General features: G+C 39.1%; 1 protein-coding gene across 2 annotated transcripts in view; it reads right to left on the minus strand.

Annotated features, from left to right (window-relative positions):
• The window catches only part of EXOC4 (exocyst complex component 4), a 716,010-nt gene that overhangs the window by 667,749 nt on the left and 30,556 nt on the right, over positions 1 to 17,705 (minus strand). For both annotated transcript variants that reach the window (XM_008707579.2, XM_008707580.2), the window contains exon 3: positions 16,201 to 16,395. In XM_008707579.2, coding sequence (XP_008705801.2) covers positions 16,201 to 16,395 — 195 coding nt within the window. The remainder of the gene's footprint in view (positions 1 to 16,200; positions 16,396 to 17,705) is intronic.

The following is a 17,705-nucleotide window of genomic DNA, read 5'->3' on the forward strand; positions in this document are numbered from 1 at the left end:
AAAAGAGAGGACTACCAGCTGAACTCAGGAGGGAAAGAGCCCTACCAAGCTCCACAAGGGGATTCCTGTGCTATGACCATTCCCTACTTAGGTTATACCTGTAAATATTCTTAAAAGGTACAGATAAAGGCAATAACTAATAATACTTCAGGGTAAAAACAATAAATGTAATTGGGGATATAAACATGCTCCTAAAAAGTGCGGCATGTATATAAAAGCAATAGATAATAAAAGCCACGAAACATACACAATCCAGAGTGTTGATCACAGACCCACACCAGTATACACAGTCACTTGGGAGCACATGAACAGTGAATACAGAAAGCCAGGAGCTGCCAAATACAAACTGGCCCAAGATGGGAGGAAAATGCAATGGCTTACCCACAAACACATCACTTGTTTTGCGATGTGCTATAATCAAATGTCGGTAGCAAGTAAGTTTCCTTAAGTTAACCAAGAAAGAATCAAGGCGTGAAAAAGTGACAAGCCCTGGGCCAGCTCTGCCCCCTGCAGCCTGCCAGTTCATTTTCATGCTGACTTGCAACTGCCCCTGGGACAAGAGCCCCTGGGCCTTATGTGAGCTGCCAACGACTCCAAATGGAAAAGCAGCCTCACAAAATGACCAGTGTGTCCCCAAGGAGGAAAAACAACAACAAATTCATTTACACTTATGCTCTAAAATGGATTTTAACTCGGGTCTCTAACAGAGAAAAGAGGATGCATTAACCTTTAGTGACATCGAGATCCAGAAAATGAAAAATAATTTGGTAAGCCACTGGCCCATCATGTAGCCTTATCCCTTAAGGTAATTAAATCCAGCCGAGATATTTAAGCTTAAAAACCACCCACTGCACAACCACACTCAATTTGTTTGTAGGAATTTGCATGAAGATTTTTAACCCAAACAGTTCATGTTCAAAATACAAAATTAGAGGATAATGTCAACTTTCAAAGCCACTTTTTTTTTTTAATGTAGGTAAAGCACTTACCACAGTGCCTGGCACATAGTGAGTGCTCACTGAAATTAGATTTTGAACAGAATCTATTTAGTCTGTGGATAAAGAAACCTCACATGGTGTTACTAACATTTCTAATGCTACATTTTCAGTAAAGTGTTGTTTGTTCATAGAACCATTATAACCATTTAGATGTAAAACTTTCTAATATGTTTTCTGGACCCAAAATACAAGTACAATTAATTTATATAATCAAGAGTAGTCTCAGAATTTCAAAGACTTGAAAACCTTATCACGAGAAGACAGCACAGTCTTCTTTTTATATGAAAATACAGTGCTCTAACTTTCTGGCCTTCATTTATTAAAAGCTGTAATTATGAAAGCTAGGTCATTGTACTCCCCTACTCTAATCTTACTAAGTGGTACTAAAACAGATTTTAAGAAAATAGTTGTCAGAAGAAGACATACAGATGGCCAAAAGACACATGAAAAGATGCTCAATGTCACTCATCATCAGGGAATACAAATCAAAACCACAATGAGGTATCATCTCACACCAGTCAGAATGGCTAAAATTATCAACTCAGGAAATGACAGATGTTGGTGAGGATTCGGAAAAGGGGAACCCTCTTACACTGTTGGTGGGAAGCAAATTGGTACAGCCATTCTGGAAAACAGTATGGAGGTTCCACAAAAAGTTGAAAATAGAGCTACCCTAAAACTCAGCAATTGCACTACTAGGTATTTATCCAAAGGATACAAAAACAGTGATTTGAAGGGGGCACCTGCACCCAAATGTTTATAGCAGAAATGTCCACAATTGCCAAAACATGGAAAGAGCCGAGATGTCCATTGACAGATGAATGGATAAAGAAGATATGGTGTATATATACTATGGAATATTACTCAGCCATCGAAAGAATGAAATCTTGCCATTTGCAATGACATGGGAGGAACGAGAGGGTATTATGCTAAGCAAAATAAGTCAGAGAGAGACAAATACCATATGATTTCACACATGTGGAATTTATGAAACAAAACAGATGAAGATAGGGGAAGGGAAGGAAAAATAAAATAAGATAAAAACAGAGAGGGAGGCAAACCAGAAAAAGATACTCTTAACTACAGGGAACACACTGAGGGTTGCTGGAGTGGAGGTGGGTAGGGAATAGGGTAACTGGGTGATGGACACTGAGGAGGGCACTTGATGTAATGAGCACTGGGTGTTTCATGCAACTGATGAATCACTAAATTCTACCCCTGAAACTAATAATATGCTATGTTAACTAAATTGAATTTAAATAAAAATTTTTAAAAAGAGTGGCACCAATATGCTACGACATGGGAACATTCTGCTAAGTGAAATAAGCCAGACACAAAAGTACGTATATTGTATGATTCCACTTACAGGATGTACCTAGAATAGGCAAATTCACAGAGACAGAAAGTAGAATAGTGGTTTCTGGAAGCTGGGGGCAGGCAAGAAAATGGGAGTTACTGTTTCATGGGTACAGAGTTGCAGTCTGGGAAGATGAAAAAGTTCTGGAGATAGATGGTAGTGATGGCTGCACAATATAAACGTACTTAATGCCACTGCATTGTACACATCAAAATGTTTAAAATGGGGCTCCTGGCCAGCTCAGTCAGCGCAGCACGCGACTCTCGATGTTGGGCTTGTGAGTTCCAGCCCCACACTGGGTGCAGAGATTGCTTAAAAAAATAAAATCCTTAAAAAAATAGAATAGCTGTCAGTGTAACATGATCTCTAGAGCATCAGTTTATAGAAACTGGACAGCTATCTGATTTCAAGCAGCTTATACCACAAAGCTTACACATAAGCAAAACTTGGTGAGGCAGAAAACAGTCAACCCAACCAACCACCACTGATGGTCGCATTGTTGTGTGTTTGGGGGAGGGGGAAACAGGGGGAGAAAGGACCTGGTTTCCAGGCATTTACTAACACTTAGGCTTTATTAGAAATCATTAAATATCCTTGGGGCACCTGGCTGGCTCAGTCGGTAGAGCATGCAATTCGATCTCAGGGTTCTAAGTTCAAGCCCCACATTGGGCATAGAGATTACTTAAAGTCTTAAAAAAAAAAGAAAAATCATTAAATATCCACCCACATTTAGATATACATAACTGCTGGTAAAAATACAACTAACAAGTTGTTGTGTTTTTTTAATGCGGTCATTTTATGATTCATTTCAGTATTTTCCAAATTTAATATCTACAGAGCACTTTTTAAATACCACTGATGAAACATTAACAAGAACTCAAGAGATGCAGCTGGATTAAAGTAGACAGCAACAAAATGGTCTAAAATGGTCTCAGAGGTGAGCTGCTATTAAAGTGGGTTTTTAAGTGTGACATACGACATCAAATATATATTATTACACAACAAGACATATCAGATGAAAAATCAAATAGACAACAATAGAGCAGTTTATTGGTAAACGCTGTCTCTACCTCTATCACAGAAGAATAACACACATTCATGCCCCGAATGATCTCTAGTATGACCTTCTAGAATTCTCAGATAGGCCAAATCATCTCTTAAAGGTAGATTAGTATATAATGAGCCAATTAAATGATTTGGAAGTCTTCTTACACATATTTTTCTAAAATAAAATTAGGGGGGTGAGGGAAATACTACAGGCAGGTAATGTTTTCATACAACTCCTATTACCACCCAATTGAATTTTAGTATTCTACTCACCACAGCTGGAAACTGCTTAGATAACAGAACTCCATTCTAGACTTGAAAACCATTTCCTTTACGATTATGAAAATAAGCTAGCATTTACAAAATGTTTTAATACATGATACTGGACAGGACAGCATGCTTTGCTACTAGAAAACTATCTGTTGAAGAAAATGGAAATACCTAAAAATGTTTCCAAAACTATGTGAAAGGTACAGTTAAAATGCACATAATCAGAAATTGTCTGGTATTTCAAAAAAGTTTACCTTGAGCTGAGAGCTAAGTTTACAACAAAGGCCATCTTTGTGATTATGAACTATAGTGCCCTTAAATTTTCTTTCCCAAATGTCTATTTCTCAATTTCATTCTAGTTTAAAGTATGAAAATTATTATTTCACAGCTAAGTGTCTGTCTTCTGCTAATCTCACTCAAGTTGATTAGGTAAAAAGATCTAGTTTTGTGCTTTAACATGAACCAATGGAAATGTTTTGGAGGAATACCAAAGTTGGCATTCTCAACAGCTGTTTCACTGAAGAGATACTAGAAAAGAAACTACTGATCTTTTATTTTTATTATTATTATTATTATTATTATTATTATTTTAGCTGGGGGACGGGAGAGACACCATGATAATTGACATTAGCAACCTTTTCTAGCTAAACCATCTGCTAGCTAAGGAAAATGCTTACTTTGGCAATCACATTCCCCTAAAGAAAGCAAATGTGTTGCCACCGTTGGGTCCAAAACAAATATTTCCTTCAGGACTCCAATAATTACATGGTTCCAAAATGCTTTATCACTTTTCAATAGGTCTGTATGTCTCCCTAAAGGAAGTGTTTTCCTAGGGAGACGACATAACCATTCTAAAAATGTTGCCTTGGCTCAACTTACAGATGCAGTAACAGTAAAAAGATATGAAATTAGGCTATTCCAGAGCATGGATACCATCTCCCTTCCTATACATAAGTAAGACAACATAAGTCAAACTTTTGGAACAGTCTCAACTAAGAATACCAGAAATCTTTGGCTATGAACAAAAGAAGCGGGCCTTGGAATCTGACATTGACTTAGTACCCAGGTCACTAGGCAGCTGCCACCCGAGCCCCCAAACTGCTAGAAGGCAACCTCTGGTGGCTTCAGGTCCTGTTCCTCAAGACAGTCCCCCACCCAGAAATGTCCATATTCAGGCTCAGGGAGTCCTAGATGGACATAAGAAGTCTCCCTCTGATTGCAGAATGAGCCATACCCACCTTTACACACGCACTGAAGATGTTTATCACCAAGAATCCCAGATCCATCACTTACCACACATTTCCATTTTGGTACACCACATTGCCCAAAGCAGAAATTTGGCTATCAGACAGGAATTTCTAAAAAACCAAAAACCAACAAAACAAAACAAAACAAAACACCCTAACAACTAAACGCAGCTTTAAACCCTCCCCAAAACAAAAACACAGTATCTTTCATGTATTAGTTTGAAACCTGAACCATCGGAAACTGTTTTTACAAATAAAAAATGACCCAATATTGGTTGTTTCATATGATTCAATCTATTAGTTTTAGGAAATCTAAAAGCTTTCATGCATCGAGGACATTACAGTGCTGTCTGTAGAACACTGTGGCCTTTATAATAGAACCCTATGTATTTGACCGCATCACAAATCTAGGAAAAATTTAACGAGTGTTTTACACACACACACAAACATAAAACCAAAAACATGTGACACCAAAGGATTTTGTTGAACAAAATCCTGTTAAATATACACTTAGAGCAACCTCCACTCGACCTGTGTTTAAAACAGGACACCAGCCCCCACAGGGGACAGGCACAGAGGGTGGTTTAGACTGCTCTTCATACAAAATGGCTGGGGGAAAGGGGAGGAGAGGAAAGTTGGGAGGCAGAGTGTGGCGCATACATAGCAGAATGCAGGAATCCATTCAAGGCCCAGGGCTAGAGTAGAGGTTTAGGGGAGTCTTGGGGGATCTACAGGAAAAACAGAATCCCTGATCCCAGCTTTCCTGGAGAAGATGTGCCTCCCTACAGTTCTGTTTTGCCACTGACTGCAGGCCTCCGGGCTACTGACAGCTTGGAACTTAGGACAGGCTTCCCAAGAAAGCTTCATCACGGGCCAGGGCCAAGGCCAAGAGCCTGGAGCAAGAACACTTTTTTCCACCCTAATGCCTCAGCCTGCTGCCAATCCACAGTGGCAATCAAAATCAGGCAATCAAAAATGCCCATTCTTAGAGTCAGTCTGCTAAGAGAATATTGATCAGCCCCATTCAGGTGCCCCTGCTCCCTCTGGAAACCCAATACCTATAATGCAGACTCAGCATGCTCTCACCATTAAAAACAGGATGCTGTCTACTTCCATTCTCCTTTCATTACTGCCAGCGTTATTACATGTTTTTATTTAATAAACCTTCATCAGTTCAAATGAAGGGCTGTTATTAGTTGTGCTAACAACCAAATGATAATGCTCCAGAGAGGTATCAGTGCTTGTTGGTGCATTAGCAAAGAGAGGAGAAGGGCTGAGGTCAAGCGTGTGTCAATGTAAATGAGGCGATATTAGGTAGTAAAGGCTTAATGCAATAGACTGCCGGGGAGCTAATGGAATTTACAGGATAAAGCAAATGAGATGAAGTTATTGATAAGTGAATAAACGCAGGGGGGCCTGCAAGATAAAGCGCTGTCAAAGAAAAGCCCCTTTCCTTGTGAATTTCTTCTTCAAAGTATCTTTCAATCTATCTTAGAAAACAAAACTCACGAGAGATCAAATGTGACTGCAGGTTTCAACACGGAGCTCAACCCACCACTGCTGTGAGACACAGGCTTGTTCGGAGAGCATACCGTTTACCAAAGCTATTCTTAAGTCTTCTGGGGGCCTTCCCCCTCTTTTTTGGTTTTGGTTTTTTCCTACACATCAGGGCGTTCCACCACAAATAATTCCTGTAACTTAAGCAAAAATCTTTGGTTTTATCCTCTTGGAAAGTAGGAGTGGCAGGTCTTGTAAGATATTCCATCAGTCCAAGCCTCACAGAAGGGCAGTATCTGAGAAATGAAATACTGTACTTACTATGTAAGAGACCTTCAAAGGCTGTCAGGACTGGGGTCCCACCCTAACTTCACAGGTTTAAAAAAAAGGCCCAGAAATGTTTCTTAACCTTTGTTTTTCTTCCAAATTATAAAAATACATGATCAAGAAAACGTGAAAACCACAAAATCACAAAGGAAAAAAATGGTCCACATTCCCACTAATCAGGTAAAATGTATTTTAACCTGATTCCTTCCAACTGTTTTTCCACACAAAGTTTTTAAAAAGTATTGTTATTTTTAAATATGCTTTTTCCATTTGGCCATATATTGGAAACATCTGCCCATTACCCGATACATTTTTAGCATTCATACCCATAAAATGAATATTCCACAAATGACTTAAACCATTTCCCCATACAAAGTAATTGCTATTCTTTTATTTTCACATATCTTCCTGTGAGAAAAAATATATACAATGATAATTATCATATAATTAAAATTCTTAACTCTTTCCTTAACATTCTAGAAGTAGAATTCCAAGTCCAAAATAATGCACATAAATTTAGGGCCTCTAATACATATTGCCAAATTAAGGGCCTTATTTGTTCTAAATGGACTTATAACAGATCAGTTCATAATTACTTCCTGATGAAATTAAACTATACCTAGCACCTAAGAGACAGTTAAGAATTTTAATTGCTTATGGAAAAAATCACACACACATATACACACACACACAAATCCTTCATTGTTCCTAATCTTATGGTCCCTATGGTCCCTCTACTTCTCAATTCCCATCAGTGCTCCATAAAGACGGCATTAAGTCCTAGGTTTCTATTCCAAAATATAAGAGAAAAGACCACTAAGGAAAGATATCCTCATTTGATAAGTGTCCCAAAGTCACTTCTTATCATCTTATTTGTTATTCTGGGACAAGAAATAGTTACGGAGTTGGTAAAGGAGGTCTCTGGCAGTCAATGCAGGCTCACACTTAAATCAAAATAATTACGCCCACTCTCCAAGACCCCCAAATCCATTAGAAATGCTCAGCACTTACGCAGCTCTTAACTAATATTAGCTATTAAAATTCCACAAAGGAATGTGAGAGGAATATGGCTTTTTGCATCTTCAGAGCTAGGAACAAGTCATTAATATTGGGATGAATCAAAGAGAAGACAGACTCCAACAAACGCCTCCTATCTTGCCAAGCCAAGCAAAAGCTACTGATCCGCCGGCTCCGATCACCGTCAAGTTGACATAGAGTGCTCCCATCAACAAGGTGTGTCGTCACCTGCAGCAATTTATACATACGTAGGGTCCCCATCTGGCCACAGACTGACCAATCAGAAGCAAGTCCATATGTGAGTCTGAAATCCAGACTATGACGGAGGAGGTCAGCAAAGGACTTGTGTGTTATTCTTGCCTGAGTTTATTCCTCCTACAGACTAAAGTGTATAATGTGCGTGCGCACACAGGTAATCTGATTAAAACAACAGGTATGCATTAGCGATGGGAGCTCCAGGAGAGAAAGGCTGCTCAGTATAAACAAGTCTCAGATGACTGCTTTTTCTCTTACCTGGCACTGTGTGAGAGTAATGAGACTTAGACTTTTTTAAATTTGTATATTGCCTTATGTTTTTACAAAGCACTGTACCCTTACAAAATTTCATTTTTATTCTCACAGCCATTCTATAATCTAGACAGGCTATGTGTAAATCCATCCTACAAAACAGGGAGAGAAAGTGATTTGTCTAAGCTCACAGAACTGGTGAGATGTTGAGTCAGGGCTAGAATTAAGAACGTCTGGCTTCTAAATCCATATTGTTTGCACTGTACCACAATGTACCTAGCCCTGACTTGTCAATAAATCCATTTGTGCCCCAATTTCAACCCATGAAATCCCAGCGATGTCAGATAAGAAACCACAGTAAGAATGCAGGAATTAGAGCACCAAGGAGAGCCCTCGAGAGTTCAAGTCAGCCCAAACATGGAAAGCATCTGATTTAACCATTCAACAACGTTCCCATTTACCAAATCATCATGCCATAATACCGGAGTAAGGGCCAAACACTCGTCAGTTCTATCCAAAATCCGCAACGGAGGATGGCAACAGAACAACTTCAAACTACAACATGTCTACATAAATCTGAGTATCAACCTCGGTGTGATGTTTGTCGTATGCAAATACGTTGTTTCTAACTCCTTAGTGTTGGTGTTAGATGAAGTTAAGGACAATTAGTTTTACTCTGTTGAATAGCACAGACAGGATATACCCTAAATCTATGGCTTCAAACTTATCTGTACATTGGAATCACCTGGAGAATGTCAAATTACTGAAGTTAGTGTCCCACCACCATAGATTTCAATGTCATCAGTGTAGGGTGTGACCTGGGCTTTAGAATTCTTGAAGGAGTCCCTAATGCACACAGTTTAGGAATCACTGACCTACAGCCAAGCGAGCCAATTGAAAATTGCTGAACCTTATGAGGTTGAGTGCAATCTAACAGAATTTCTATGTGTTTTAAAATAAAACAGGCAAAGAAGAACAGATAAAAGAGCAAACTAAAAGGGAAAGAAAGCTATTACCATAACCTGGTGCCTATCGGCGTGGCTTTTAGAAACTCTAGCCTTCAAAAACAAATATAAATAAAAAGAGCATTGAACACCAAAAAAATAGTTTACAAGCCCTGTACTTTTACTCTCCAGGAGAAAAATGAAGCTGCCACACTTAAGGCCACTCATTTAATTTTAGACAAACACCAAGGTTTCTCATTTAATAACTTTATTTTCAGCTCTTCCTAAACCTTTTTGAAAAGATTGGATATAGGTGTTTGAGGAATGAAGGGTGGTCTCAAAGCAGCTAGAGCTGACCACCTTATTTAAACAGCCAACCATAACAACCCACCCCATTCCCAATATTCCTGGTCTCCATTTCTTGTCATGCTCATCACAATACGAGACACTACTTGTTCATCCGTGTCTCCTTATTAGCATGGAAGCTCCTTCTAGGTTAAGGCCACATTCAGATACGTATACCAACAATGCAGGTGATCAACAATGGCATCATCCCATTCTTTGTAAGTCTATCAAAACATGTGCCCAACTCTTTGCTGTTATTAGTATAGAATATTGGCACTGGTCTTTCAAATCAATATACTACACGAGAAACAGATGTACTTAATGGTGGCTATTTCACTATTGATCACGGATATATTTTTATCATGTGTAGAGAAATCTATATGGAATATTGAAACATTTTTGCAGTCACTTACCACTTTCAGGTTAAGTCCAATAAGTTCACTAGAATGTTCCAGCTCTCGATATTTATAGAGCTTTCACCTCAATACCATTTCCACAGTCATAATGAGAAAAAACAGTCCTGTGAGATCTCAGAAACTCTCAGGCCAGATGAAAAGAATGTGCACTTTGGCCCCCTTTCTCTTTCTTGTACATTAATCATATGATAGTAGATGCATGATCACCCTTTCCCTGCCCACAGTCTGAGAAAAGAATTCGTCTATTTGCTAATGACACAGTTTTAATGGCAGCAAAAGGAACAATCTCACTGCTCCACTCCTACACACTCAGAGAAAGAATAGCTTAACATCAACGACTTTATAACACTCAAATCAACATTATTGATAGTTTACTGATGAACTGCATTGCTTATAATTAGACAGTAGGTACCCTATGAACATATGCTTAAAGTAGGCCAAAAAGGTGATGGACAAAGAATCTGAAAATTGGTCCATGTCTAATCCCAAATATATGGCAAAGAACTTTGGGGTCCTGATCACCTTCTGTGCATGTGTTAGATCAGACTAGACGTGTTTTTGGAGAAAAATCATATCTCTGCCTACAGGAACTCCTTTATACAAAGTGTGGGGTAGTCCTTCATTCAGATAGATGTCCATTTGAGGGAAGAAGGAATCAAAAATGCTTAACCTAGCCAGCCCTACTTCAACTCTACCAGCTCAAAACAAGTCCACCTCTGACCAGTTTTCGAAATAACATGGGAGCAATCACCATATCCTTCTTACAGTATCAGCTCAAGTAATCAATTCATTATAAACAACATTTCTAAGCACTTACTGTATGTACTGTGCAGACTTTACATAAATAGCTTAGTATCTCATTTAATCCCTTCAACAACCCTTGGGAGTACACGTAATTCTCAACTCCGACTTTCGGCAAATCAAATTGAATAATTAGCCCCAAGTCATCCAGCTAGTAAAAGTCAAAGCCAGGATTCAAGCATAGGTCCATCTGACCCACACTAAGACCCATGCTGACCTTCACGACCTTGATTGTTATCCAACAAACGCAAAGGATCTTGTGAGCTGAAAATACTACAAATATATTTTTATTATAGGAACTTAGAAAACTATGAAACTAAGAAGCTGCCTTAGTCCCTCTATGCGAGATGTGGCCACATTTTCACCGTGTAAGTGATATATTTCCACCATACCATTCTCTCAAGGCATCTCAGGAGTCTCTGGGAAGAAGGCAACTACATAAACACTAGTTATTATTATAATAATCCTTACCTCACTATACAGCTAAGACTTTTTAAAAAAATATAAATAAATGATTAAGAGATACTCAAAATCTCTACCATCTCAGGAAGACTTAGAAATGAACAAATTTGGCGACAGGCCCTATGTCAGCTAAAGTGCTTCAAAACTGCTCGCACTGGCTTAGTTTCCACTGATTGAATGCAATTACGAATGGACTTCTATGGGTTGATAAATCAGAACCTGTGTAAGTGGTTTTCAAAGCTCATCTGTGCAGTCTTAGTCTGATGCAGACTTCCATATAAATTTTCCTTTAAAAAAGTTCATAAAAATATTAACTATCATAAAATACCTTCCTGGTTAGCTCATGCCACTGGGAAGAAGCTGCTATTCTTATATTAATAATTCTTCCCAGAATTAATCAGTCATTGTACATTAGAACCAGCAGCTGGAGTGTTTTGAGTGATAATGAAACCTGTAACAAGGCATCTTCAGCCGTCTTTTCAAGACAATAAGGGAATTAAAATTTCAATTTAAATGCAGAGGTTTGAAACACGCTTCACTGGCAAAATTACTTCAATTAATGTGAGTGGAATACAAAGGACAGACTGCAGAAATGTGATGCAGCAACCAGAAATTATGTCATTAATGTGCTTGCATCAACCCAGCACAATGACTGCAAAGGTCTAATTTAAACCGTACATATCACAAAGCTACAGGCTACAATATTAATCAAGTCTCTGATTTCAACGTGATGGATACAGGCTTCTTGTTGGACCACTTTTAGCTTTTCATAAGCTAACAGCAGCTGTTTACCTTGAAGAAGGAAACAAAAGGCCATGCCTATTTGCAGACATTCCCTGTCATGACAATTTAATTATTTTATGCAATACTCAGGTTATCATATCAAAAGAAGAAATAAATATCCCATCTAGAAGCCAAGTCTATAGCTATCAGACCAGTGTGAGGGTAAAGCAGGAACTGCAGGAGCTGACAAGAGCCATGGGTCACCACTGATTTATTTACTCTGCATTTATGAACCTGAGTAGGGATTAAATTACTGGCCATCTGCACCTGCCTTACAATAGAAATGCAAAATCTTTTGATAAACAAATCCAAGGAAATCGGAGAGTTTTGAAAGACTGGAGTTTTTGTCTTCACTTTGCTCTGATGTCTTTTAGCAAAGATTTTTCATTTGGACCCTTGAGATGCCTTAAGTAGATTTTACTTCTAATAGCACATAACCATGGGGAAAGGAAATATGATTATTTTTTCATAGGAAGTCCAGTGAAGGAGCAATTATAGACCTTACTATTCACTCATATACAAAGGGCCAAATTGAAGGAAATTTCCAACCTTTTAAGCACACATTAAATCCTACCTTCAGGAAATCGTCATTGTATATTAGGATATGTCAACTCCTCAGACCATGCAAAGCAATCACCTCGTCTGGAAAACAGGGATCATATCAGAAACCTCTCTCACAGGGTTATTACAAGAATTAAATGTGTTAACAAGTGTAACAGACTTAAAATAGTAGCAGAACATAATGAAAACTCAAGACATATTAGCTGTTATTATAATTATTGTTTGTTGTTCATTTAAATACTGCAAAAAGGAAAGGTTGGAAACTAGAGACACTTGCCATTAAAACAAACACTGAAACCAGAGAAAAATCAGACCAGAGCCACTAGAGAAGAAACACCCTATCCTCTGTTTAGTGATCTTAAAGTCTTTCCCATAGTTAACCCATTTGGCTAATGATCAGTGAACCCTGACTAGATAAGGCGCACTACGCTAAGAACAGGGCAGATAAAAATAAATAAGATAGAGCCCTTGCCCTCAATGACCTACCATTCAAACAAAAGCAACTGTATTACAAGGAAGTACATGCAGCTTATGGAAACAAACAAAAAAAGCACCTACTCAGGCTAAATACTCTTACCACAATAAAAACAATACCTCATTTTTTTTTTTTTTTAAAGAGAAAAGCATCTAATCACCTGGGACATTCAGAGAGCTAATGAAATTTGAGCCAAGCCTTAAAGAATAAATCATCATTTTCCAGGCAGACAGGATTGGGATTAGGTTCAGGGAAATGCGATCAATTAAACAACATCTATCACATCCCTACATCAACAACAAAGAACTAGAAGTTGTTACTAATAAAAAGCCACTGCTTTAAAAAATACGATAGCCAGAAATAAGATATATTTAATACCTCTAAGCAATAACTTACTAAGCATTATTATTTAGAACATAAATGAAGACATCAATAAATGAGACCCATTCACTGAAAAGATTCAATACTACACAGATGAAATTCTTATACTAAATCAATCTCATGACACTTTTTGAGGAACGTGACAAGCTGATACTCAAATTCATATGGAAGAGTGACGGGCCAAGAATAGCACAGATAATTCTGAAAAGCAAAATGAGGTGATGTCTCCACCTGCTATCATCAAGATATATCATAAAATAATAGTAATTAAAACAGCATGGTTTCAGTGTTGATACAGACAAGACCAATTGAACAAACGAAGAGCTCAGGGACAGACCCATACATACACGAAAACTTCGTATGTGACCAAGATGGCATTAGAAGTCAGGAGGAAATAAATTCAGCAAATGGTCTGAGCCACGTGGCTATTCATACAGAAGATATAATTAGATCCCTAGTTCATATCATATATGGAAACAGATTCCAAACAGATTAAAGAACACAGTAGATTCTCTATGACACTGGGATAGAAAAAAAATTTCTTGAAATATAAATTGGATATGGGGCACCTGGATGGCTCAGTCAGTTAAGCATCTGACTCTTGATTTCTGCTCGTCATGATCTCAGGGTTGTGAGATCAGGCCCCGGGGTGGGCTCCACACTGGGCATGGAGCCTGCTTAAGATTCTCTCTCCCTCTCCCTCAACCCCTCCTCCATCCATTCATGCTCTCTCTCTCTCTCAAAAAAATGAAGACTACTGAAAATAAAATTAAATGGTTATTTCTTTTAGAAAATGGATAAAGGAAAAAAACTGTATGGCATTTAATTTTAATACTTCTTTGTAACAAAGGGCTTCATAAACAAAGTAAAAAGATATACCACCAACTAGGAGAAGATATTTCAAATACATCTGACAAAAGATTAGTATCCAGAATATATAAACAACAACAAATGGGGGGGGGGAAGGAACTTCTGGGAAACGTAGCTCATACACTCACCTCTTTCTGGAGGTAACTGCTCTTCTTTCCCACCCCATTCCCCAGACCCCCACTCCCCTAACCACGTAATTTTAGTTAGAATTGACAATCATAGTACTCAAGCTGGCCCAACCTACACCCTACTTCCCATATTTTTTAATTAAAAAATTTTCCTCTGGGGGCGCCTGGGTGGCACAGCGGTTAAGCGTCTGCCTTCGGCTTAGGGCGTGATCCCGGCGATCTGGGATTGAGCCCCACATCAGGCTCTTCTTCTGGGAGCCTGCTTCTTCCTCTCCCACTCCCCCTGCTTGTGTTCCCTCTCTCTCTGGCTGTCTCTATCGAATAAATAAATTTAAAAAAAAAAATTTTTTTTTTAATTTTTCCTCTGAAAGCTGGGAAGATGAAGGCTACAGCCCACACCCCTTCTTCTCTCCCAAACCCCCAAACCCCACCCACATGTGGAGGAAACAGTCTACAGGAGAACACTGAAGACAACAGGCAAAAGGAACATATAGGTGGCATCCCACATATACTCCTGTCCTTTCAGCTGACTGCTTAAGTGAACTGCTTACAGTTCACTCCTATCAGACAACCAGGTTTTAATATATGATAGAATATCATAGCATATCTCACGTCTTGGTTACCAAATTTCCTTAAAAGCTTCTTATGAAGGACTTATGGCAAAATTCTTCTTGAAAATCTCAACTGGAACCACTTGGAGGATTTACCCTGCTTCTCCCACCAAGTCCTCTCAGTGTTTTTTCCAGTATTACAGCCAATCTAACTTGGTGAAACAAAGACAAGACATTTCCATCCTTGTGGAAACAAGACTCCAAACGCAGTCATCTGCTACTGAGGGCCTCTGTAGTCCCCAGACATCTCTGAATCAGATGGCAGTGGGGGTGCCACAGGCCCTGAGAAAATGAGTCTCAATAAGTAACGAGATGTATATTATTTTTTATTCGTCTTCTTGACACTCAGCCACATGCACCAACAGTTGCAACATTCTCTGAATTTTCATTTCTAATTCAAAAAGTAACAGAATGGGGGCTGCCCGCTGCCTCAGTTGGTAGAGCATGTGTCTCTTGATCTCAGGGCTTTGAGTTCAAGCACCATGCTGGGTGTACAGCTTACGTTAAAAAAAAAAAAAAAAAGGTAACAGAATGGACTCCGAGACTAAAGGCCAGGGTGTGGAGTACTCTGGCTTAACAAAGTCCCTTCCAGAATTACTGCTCCAGAATTATTTTCTTTCTCCTCAATTTAAACGGGGGGGGGAAAAAAAAAAAAAAGCCCTCACGTAACAATCTCTTCAAAGAATTTGTGGAACATCAAGTTTGTCAATCTCCTAAAGCTGTCTCTCATGCAGATTTCATTCTTTAAAATGGGATTCACTGGGGGGGCCCTGGCTGGCTCAGTCAGTGGAGCACAGGACTCTTGATTTCAAGGTTGTGAATTCAAGCCCCACGTTGGGCATGGAGCCTCCTTAAAAAGAAAAATCAGTAAAAAAATAAAAAATAAAATAAAATGGGATTCATTAGTCATCTTCCTCTGAGATTCACACACCACTCATGACCATGCCAACATAATTTAGGTACCGGTTTTGGGGTTTTTTTACCATTATAGGACTTGCCATTGTTCCAAAGGCAGACAATACATAAATAATCGCCTACCATTTCAAACACTGGAATTAGGAAGAGAACGAGTCAGCCTCCACCAGCAAGGGCAGTTTGTAATGTGCGCCATGAAAGGCAGCATTCAGGGAACAAGGGCGAGGGGCTGTTCTCTCACCAGCATGTCGGTGGCACTGAGATAGTGCTTGCTCGCCATGCACTGTTCCAGCTTTTGAGGCACTTGCTTGATGTTCTCAATTTCATCCAGCAGGTTCAGGACATGCTTATGTTCAATGCCTTCAATCCACAATTTCCGCAGCTCATCCCTTTTGCAGTGCAACAGCATCTTGCACGAAAGCAGATTCTCTTTTACCTACAATAGAACAGATTCGACCTTAAGTCAGCCCAAAGTCTTGCCATCCTAAACCTGTAATCTTGTTAGTCGTCTTCATCAGTGTCACTAGAAGTTAACAGGCCCGAATAATCCCCCCTCCCGCTTATTCCCATGGTTGGGTCGGCTTGCAAAATTCTAATCCTGGTTCTGACACTGACTCACTTGGATGGGTCTCCACCTCTGTGTGTATTTGGCTCTCCTGAGAAATGAGAAAACTACTCCTACCCTACCTTTGAGTGAATCTAGCAAAAGTGACTTAGGACACAGAACCCTCTGAAAACGTTAAAATACCTACCCACTGATGTTAAAATATCTAAAAGAGAATGACTGATAGAGTCCATGTGATTATTCCTTGCCCGTTCTTCTCTGCATGTTTCTTCTTCAGCTGATAGGTCACTCAGACCATCCTACTTCTATAACTCAGCCGAAGTGTGGAGCCAAGGAGCTGCGCAGTCATCTCAACTGACACGAAAATAAGCCCACTTTCCAGAAAAGAGCAGACACGTCCAGAGATAATCTCAAAATAAGAGGAACTGGGACATACCAAGGACCTTTAAATATTAAATAAGACAATCTCAAACATTCTCCAGATCTGCAGTTCACTGACCAGTACGGTACAGCTCGACAAAATAGGAGGACAACGAGCAGGGAGGGGTCGTCACAACGTGAGGGGCACATTTTCATATTCATAATGAAGACTGGACGATTTTTAGAACGTGAAAAACAATCACGACCTTTCACAATTCACAGAGCTACTCTCATATACTTCAGACATTCCTTATATGTATTTTTATTTAAATTAGAATTTAGTATTTGTTTACAGTTTTTTGTTTTATTTTTGTTTTATTTATTTTTTTAGAGAGCGAGAAAGGGGGGGGGGGGGTGGCAGGGGAGAGGGACAGCAAGAATCTTAAGCAGGCTCCCTGCCCAAATTGCCCAAGGTGGGGCTCGATCTCACTACCCTGAGATCATGACATGAGCCAAAATCAAGAGTAGGATGCTTAACCAACTGAGCCACCCAGGCACAACCCCACAACTTTTTTTTTTTTTTTTTTTAAAGAGAGAGAGAGAGAGTAGTTAGTTTGTGTTTTGTTTTAGGTAAAAATTCTGAATACATGTCAGGTATACCATTTGATGAATTTTAGCAAATGCAAGACATCTATATAATCCAAACCATCAAATACAGGACATTTCCACCACCCTAGGAAGTCTCCCATGTTTCTGACCACTGAAAATCTGTCTTCTACAAGACTTGGGGTGGTGGTGCACATACTTACAAAATGATGCTT

The sequence above is a fragment of the Ursus maritimus genome, unplaced genomic scaffold, assembly GCF_017311325.1.
Source record: "Ursus maritimus isolate PB19 unplaced genomic scaffold, ASM1731132v1 scaffold_3, whole genome shotgun sequence".
Lineage (NCBI taxonomy): Eukaryota > Metazoa > Chordata > Mammalia > Carnivora > Ursidae > Ursus > Ursus maritimus.